The 7811-nt window shown below is 37.7% G+C and overlaps 1 protein-coding gene across 1 annotated transcript; it reads left to right on the plus strand.

Moving 5' to 3' along the window:
* The first annotated feature begins 5732 nt into the window (after positions 1-5732).
* On the plus strand, positions 5733-7679 carry LOC148715687 (pyroglutamylated RF-amide peptide receptor-like). Its single transcript, XM_088746622.1, has one exon. It carries the CDS (start codon positions 6107-6109, stop codon positions 7025-7027), a length of 921 nt encoding a protein of 306 aa, XP_088602748.1. The 5' UTR covers positions 5733-6106; the 3' UTR covers positions 7028-7679.
* Positions 7680-7811: the final 132 nt, after the last annotated feature.

A 7811-nucleotide genomic window follows, 5' to 3' on the forward strand; every position in this document is an offset into this window, starting at 1 on the left:
TTATCGTTTCTCTTGCTTTTGCTAACTTCTTTGTTGGATTGAGCACAGTCCCTTTATTATTTTTCTGCCCCGAAGGGAGCGATTGGGACGAGTAATCTAACGATTTTGGAACTTATTCCCGTTCGCCTCCATCGTAAAGCTGCGCATTTTAGTCCTGGAGCGCTATGTTGCTGTCGTAGTGCCTTTGAAATATTTGACTTTTGTCCAGCGTCACCGCGTTTTTCTGGTGTTTTTTATCTCTCGGGCGACTGTTTCTAGCCAGCGTTCAATATTTAAAATACTTATTTTAACGAAAATGAATTTTTTGGCTTTTCTGCCTTGCTGTGTTTCATCTTTTGCTTGCTTTAATGATGGTGTTATCAAACTACCTGCGTCTTAGTAGAAGAGCTCCTGTCGGCAGTTTACTCCGAATGGAAGAATTCTTGCCAATTTAACTCCCCTGCCGTCTTTGATCTTCAAGTTTAGGACGCGCCTCACAAACCATGCAACTAATAACTGAACCATGAAGAAATTTTGTTTCTGGATTAAAATCGTATGAAGGCCCGGCTAAACGCACGCAACATTTCAATGCAACATCTCGGAACATTGTTGCGCGCAGTTTGTTGCTCACGTTTGGCCACCCAGTACCAACACTGTGCAACATGTTGCAAGATGTTGGACCGAGTTTGAAATGGTCAAATTTTTGTTGCAACATTTTTGGAAGTTGCACGATTGAGATGTTGCGCGCGCCTCGGCCAGCTCCTTCACAACTTCTCATAACACGATCTAACGATGTTGAGAGATCATTGTTTCGTTGAAGTATTAAGTGAACTTGACCGGGCTTTAACTCTTCTTGCTATTTTTAGCTTTGAATTCGTAATGAGAGAAGCTGTTTCAAATTTTCTTTGAAATTCGCTCTTACACCCATAGTTTCACTGTTTTTGCCATTCTCCCCATAGTTAATAGTATATTAATTCTTGCACCTTTGAAATTCCTCACATGTCAAATGAGTAGAGCTCATAAATGAGTAAAGCTCATTAATGAGTAAAGCTCATTAATGAGTGGAGCTCACAAATGATTATTAGCCGAAGCTGGCATCAATAAATTATTTCAAAGGTATAGTTTTAACCGGAAGGAAAAAAGCAGGAACAATAAGCGTTGAAAAAAATGCCAAGTTTATTGCACGTCCATCTTCTAGTTTTCATTCGAGTTAAGTCAGTCAGTCACCAATCAATCAAATCCTTTTTTTTTAACGATAATTGGTAAAGCTGTAAAGCTTGTGGGTTCGCGCGTTTAGTGTTACTTCAACTTTTTTCTCGTGCCAATCTTGACAGTTTATCATTGTACAGTCACCCTTTACAAAATGGAAATAATAATAATAATAATAATAATAATAATAATAATAAATAATAATATTTAAAGAGGATACTCCCATCACATTGAGTGGTTTTCAAGGGGGGTCCTCTGACAAAAAATACATTTAGATTAGATAGAAAAAAAATTACAAAAAAAATAATAATTTGTATACGTAGATGTAAAGAAGCATATAAAAGCACGAATATTAAAATACTAAAGTTAAGAATATGCTTAGGTTAAAAGGTAATTTTAAGAAATAATTATTTGAGTGTCTTTTAAAAATTAATGGTGGCATAGGCTTTTTCAACTCAGGCGGAAGTGCCAACCATTCGTTTGTTGCTTGATAAGACGTTATGCATCTTCCCCATTTCGTTCTGATTCTGCTAAGCCGTGGAAGGTGTCCATTTCTGGTGTTGTAACCATGTGAATTTAGTGTTGATTTAAAGTTCTCAAAGTGTTCAGGAATGTTTCCTTTTATTGCGTTCTGAACAAGTACACAACGATGCGCACGACGACGAAATTCCAAAGGCAACCACATTTATTCTTTCATTGCCTCTTCTGAGAGGAGGCCTTCTTGCCATAGACCTTTTTAGCAAACTTATTTTGGAAGGCCTGTAGCTGTTCCATTTCTGATTTTAACCCTGGTTGATCGCCCCATATTATATCCGCATAGTCTAAATGAGGTAGCACCAAACCATTGTAGTACGCAAGGCGAATCTTTTCGTCAAGCATATGGCAAATGCGATTAAAAACACAGATACGATGACCTAACTTCTTGATTAAATTTCAAAGTCTCAAAATAATTGAGAAGAATTTGCTACCTTTCTATAACATCAAGAAATGGTTAGATATTCTAGTCTTCTTGGATAGAGAGGAATAACTGGAGGTCCCGTCTCCTGCAGGGTTAGGGGACGTAGGAGACGTTAATTTCCCACGCAAGAGATTACTGTGTGATGGATGTCCTCCCCTGGGGTGGGATGGGTGGGTACAAAGGAGTTAGGTGTCAATTAGGACGAAAGTTCTGTTCCTTTCTCCTGCCATTCCCGTGGCGAATGAATTAAACTAAACTAAACTAAACTAAATATCAGGCCTCCAATTCCATTTTTCGTCAATTGTCATTCCAAGGTATTTAAAGGATTTCACACGATCAATGATCACATCATCATCAGATTTAAATTGAAAGTCCTCAAAAGATTTTAGTGCATTTTTACTTCCAGTCAGCATCAGTTTTGTTTTCTTAACATTCAAGGTCAGCTTGTTGTCATGGTACCAGCTGCAAATTTGCGTAAAACCAAGACTGAAGGACTCTTTGAGTTCAGCTGCAGTTGATCCCGCAAAAGGTAATACAGCATCATCTGCTTAGAGAATCATCCTAGCATCTGAAATAGCATTAGGTAAACTGTTAATGTAAAACTTAGTTTTGGATTTTTGGCTGGTCCCTTTCCATTCTGACCATAACTGGAAATGGATTTATCATTTTCCTTGTTTGTAGAAGAAGGCGGCTTCAAACCAAAACCAACGCGTTTGTCGCTTCACTTGCCGTGGCAGATGTTTGTGTTGGGCTGAGTACTGTTCCTCCCCTTTTCGTTTGAGAGAAGACAACTGGATGCGATCCTGAAGTTCCTTTTGCTAATAGGGTGGATTATTTAAGGTGGCTGTTCATGTAAATTTGCAAATTTGCAAATTTGTAAATTTGTGCAGTTCAGTCCTAGATCGCTACTTTACTGTTGTGCAACCTCTCAATTACCTATTATTTATTACGCGCGAACGTGTCCCCCAGATTATTTTTCTTTCTTGGGCCCTTTTCGTTCTTGTTGTTTGTCCCGATGTTGTAATATGGCTCGCTTTTAACGACAATCGTTCTAGATCTCTTCTGCTGTGAAAGTGATGGGAATTGTTATAGGCCTATTCCTTGTTTGTTCTGCATGCTCTCTGTGATGTAGTCTTATATACATTATGAAAGAAGAACAACCATGTAAAGATAAACAACTTAAATTGGCTCTGCTAGTTTTAAACTCTACCTATCATAAACCCCGTCGCTTACCGGCTCTGTTCAAGAGGGACATAAATGAAGAAGCAAAACGGCGCATTTGCTGATCTGGAAGATGAGAAACAACATTGAGCCTCTTAATTAATGATTCACGATTTTTTTCTAAATAGATACATTCCCTATTGTATACATTAATGTCGACAACAAGTAAACAAGTCATTGGGATCGATCGATCGATCGATCGATCGATCGATCCTAACGTCAGACACGCAGTCCCCTTGGGTTAAAATCATGTTGTCAAATAACATACAACTAAAAGTCGTCTAAATGTGGACGGAAATGTTTTTGGAGAAGCTCAAAATGAATTGCTAGCTTTATTCAAATAGAGTACGAGTAGAAATATTGCTGAGCTAAATTGCAAATGAAGGAGTTCGAGCGTTGAGGCTAGTTAAGATCAGGTGGTTTAAAAAAAAAGGAAACATTTCAAAAATTCTTTAGTGTTGGGAAAGCCAATTTTAATAAAGCTGTGTTTGAATGTTCTTAAGAAACAAGCCTGAGAGAGAAATTAATAGTAAACATCAAAAAATGTTTTCCAGAAAAATAAACTATGCTAAAACTAGCTTCCGAGCTGGCCCTTAATTTGAATTATAACATAGCGTGCGTGCTAGTCCTATATACTGAATTGCTATTGCGTCATTATGAACAAAATCTTTATGTACGCACGGCCGTGCTGACTGAAATGACGCGTGCAGTTTCAAACATCTACATCTACATCTATTTTAATACTCTTCAACGCTATTACACATCAAGAAGAATAAATAGCTGCAAAATTTCCGTCGTGTGAGTTTCTTGAAGTTTCGGAAAGCGATATCAGTAAATGGAAGACCAACCAAACTTTTCTTTGGCTTTCGACCTTCCCGCAAGTAGTCAAACTAAGAAGCACAACGAAAACGAAACACAACAGACCCGTTTCTCGAATTTATCGGAACAGGAGCTGGAGAAAATTTTAGCTGAAAGACATTCAGCAAGAACTAAGAAGACCACAAATTGGTCTGTGGCGACTTTTAAGGGTAAACGTCTCTGTTGATGACGTTTTTTTGGTTACCTTTGTTAACTCTACCGAAAACCATTTAATTACAAAATCAACAAAACAATCGGAGACGCTAAAATTTTCGGGCAACTTTCATTTCAAAAAACATCACAAAAACGTCATTCATCGCCCAAACTGTTTCGGTATGTTATAAAAGAATTTTTTCATGCTTTTAGTTGTGCGTATATCGAGTTATGGATGCACTTGGGAAGTTTGGAGAGCACTCAAGAAGCTAGAGTTGCTCGAGGCGTAGCCGAGAGCACCTCTTTCGCGTCTCTCGTGTTCTCCAAACTCCTCGCGTGCATTCATAACTCGATATACGCACGCTAAGCATGAAACAATTCTTAATTATATTATAACCGTTGTCAACATTATTATCATCTTTGTTATTATAATTTGTTATCATTTGATTATAAGTTGAATGTTACGTTGAATTAGACAATATATTTTCGAATAACCTTTCTCTTGTGGAATAGGTTACTCACACTGATGGGTGGAATGCGGCAGGTTTTCTGGCTTGCATGTGAGACAAATATTCTGCAACACTACCCTCTAGCATCATTATACATACGTCTAGTTCTTTTCAATGCCATCAAAATTCAAAATAGATAACTTTTTATTTTGATCGATCATAGTTAACATGAGACAGGCATTAACAATTGTGTAAATTAACGTTTATTAATTCAACTGTGTTGTGAAAGCTTACTTTACTATGCTGTTTAACTTTTCTCAGAAAATAAGCTTGAGAAACTTAGCAGTTGAAGCAATCAGCTCCTTATTTCTCTGGTTTGAGTGAAGCTAATTAAATTCAACAGAGCGCAAAAAAGGTTTGCATTAAACTGCACATGTTTTGAAAATTGTAAGAAATAAATTTTATTTAGTATCACCACAAAACAAAAATGCGTTTTAAAGTGATCCGTTATTCAGAGTAAAAATGTATATGATGCAAAACAGACATATTAATATTCTTCCGAGTTAAATTGCAAATGAGTGTTAGTTTTGATGACAGATGAGATCAGCTGGTTTATTTGTAAGAAACAGTTCTAACCTAGCATACAAGAAAACTTTGAATTTGCTGCATTTAACCCTCATAATATTAAGACTGACTAGCGTCAAATTGTTCCTTACAGTTTTACCGCTGAGTCAAAGTAAGTTGAGAATCAGAAGGGAATGAACCAAAGGAGCCCTTGATTGATACACAAATTCTCCTTCTCTTTACAATAGCAAATTATAGAGAAGAGTATGGAGAATGTTCATAGTTAGAATGCTAAGTTTTCAAGACCTGACAGTGTCCTCAAGCTGTGAGAGACAGGTTGTCAAATTCTCTCTCTAGCTATTCCTTTCGTTCATCAATTATATCATATTGACGCAAACTTTGGTAATTTGCGCGTTTTTAACCAGTGATGTACTGACGAATGTTTTCCTCGAGCTGGCCTCTCTTACAGTCAGTTTCCCTCCTTTATTTCAATTCTTACCAATGAAGGAATGGAGGTTGTTGACCTAACAGAAAGAGAGGCAAGAATTCATGCTGATTAATTAATTGTGATGTGTTTTTAGCGGAACTTGACACAAGGAAAAATCACCAGGTGTTTTCAAATTTCTTGTGAATTGTGGTCTGACATTAGTTTCTTACCGGAAGATTATCTTCTCAGCTTTCATTTGTGAAGTGACGGCCGCTTGAATATCGAAATATGAAAACGTGGCTTTGGATTCTTGGCTGGTCTCTTTCCATCCTGACCTGTTCTGGAAATGGATTTATTATCTTTCTTGTTTGCAGAAGACGGCGGCTTCGAACAAAAACCAACGCATTTATAGTTTCTCTTGCTGTGGCGGACTTTTGTGCTGGGTTGACAGCTTTTCCCCCGCTTTTCGTCTGTAAGGCGATAAATGGATGCGATCCTAAGGCCTTCTTAGCAAGCAGGGTGGATTATCTAAGGTGGCTGTTCATGTACTCATCTGTGACAAACTTGTGCTGTTTAGTCCTTGAGCGCTACGTTGCTGTTGTAAAGCCGTTAAGGTACTTGACTTTTTTGACGCGCAGACGCGTTTTCCAGATGATTTTTATCTCTTGGACCATCGCAGTGGTTGTTGTCTTAGCTTTTTTACTAGACTGGCTTGTTTTTAGTGAAATTCTGCTGTTTAAGGTTCTGACGTTAATTGTCATGGTTTTATTAGAATTTTTGCCGTGTTGCGGGTTAATTTTCTGCTTTGGATCAATGTACTATGTTATTTATAAGCGCGAAAGAGCCGCCCACATCTTAGGAAAACAACTCCGCTTTAATCAGCGATTTTTGTTCAAAATCCCGGAGAAGGCTGCTATAAAAATAATGGCACTTGTTATTGGCTTGTTTCTTGTAGCCTACTCGTTCGCTTTGCGATGTAGCCTCATATTCATTTTGAACAATCACGAAAAGCCGTGTGATGATCAAGAATACAAATTGCCACTGCTTGTATTAAACTCCGCCATTAACCCCGTCGCTTACGCCGTCTTCAAGAGAGACATAAACAAGGAGATAACACGGTATATTTGCTGTGTTATGTGTAAAAAAAGAAACCACATCGAACCCATTCATCAAAACAACTCTTTTATCCTACGCAACTATAATGTCTAACACGTCAATCCAGTGAGAACTGCAAACCTTGGATAAACTTCTTCTCAACCAGAATTAGTCCATTTACCCACAATCATTCCTTCCACAAGTCAACAATCAATAGCAAAACGATGAAATTAAAATCATGTTTAAGGATTTCCTTACGGTGTGTCCATGGTGGGAAGAGTAAATCACATAATGGTTGAAAATAATTTTTTTAATCTCATCGATTCTTACCTATTCTTATTCCTTTTGATTTCTTTTCTTTTGTATAATTTTGCTAGTTTGTCTATTTCATCTTATAGCTTTAAATGCCATTCTGTGAGTCAGGCAGTCAGCCTATCAATCAGACTGAAGTTTGCTGACTAATGGCAAATGTTATCTGCTTGTTTCTTCTAGCTTACTCATTCACTTTGCGATATGGCTTTAGATATAGTTTGAACGACGGAAAACCGTGTGATGAAGACTACAAAATACCACCATAACCACTCTCAGAACTTTGTGCATTTACTTTTTATCTAAAATTCACAAACGTAACAACCCAGGTCGACCCATCGTGTCGGCCTACAGTTGTCCCGCGGAACTTATTTCCAGATGTTTAAACAAAATTAAGTTATGTCTCCTATCGTCAAAACGTTGCAATCATACATTAAAGACAGCCAACCAACTTTAATTTCCTTGGCGAAGACGAACTTGTTTTTATCGTGGATATTGCATCTCCTTCTACTGTCATTCCTAATTTGGCGAAGGTGTCTTGGCCCTCAAACATTCTGAAACACTATACTCCGCCTAACCAAACGAGTGC

This window comes from Stylophora pistillata, unplaced genomic scaffold, assembly GCF_964205215.1.
Source record: "Stylophora pistillata unplaced genomic scaffold, jaStyPist1.2 SCAFFOLD_1005, whole genome shotgun sequence".
NCBI classification, from domain to species: domain Eukaryota; kingdom Metazoa; phylum Cnidaria; class Anthozoa; order Scleractinia; family Pocilloporidae; genus Stylophora; species Stylophora pistillata.

What these genes read in the sequence shown, in the direction of transcription:
- LOC148715687 (XM_088746622.1), top strand. Translation starts at nt 6,107, where the DNA reads ATGAAAACGTGGCTTTGGATTCTTGGCTGGTCTCTTTCCATCCTGACC.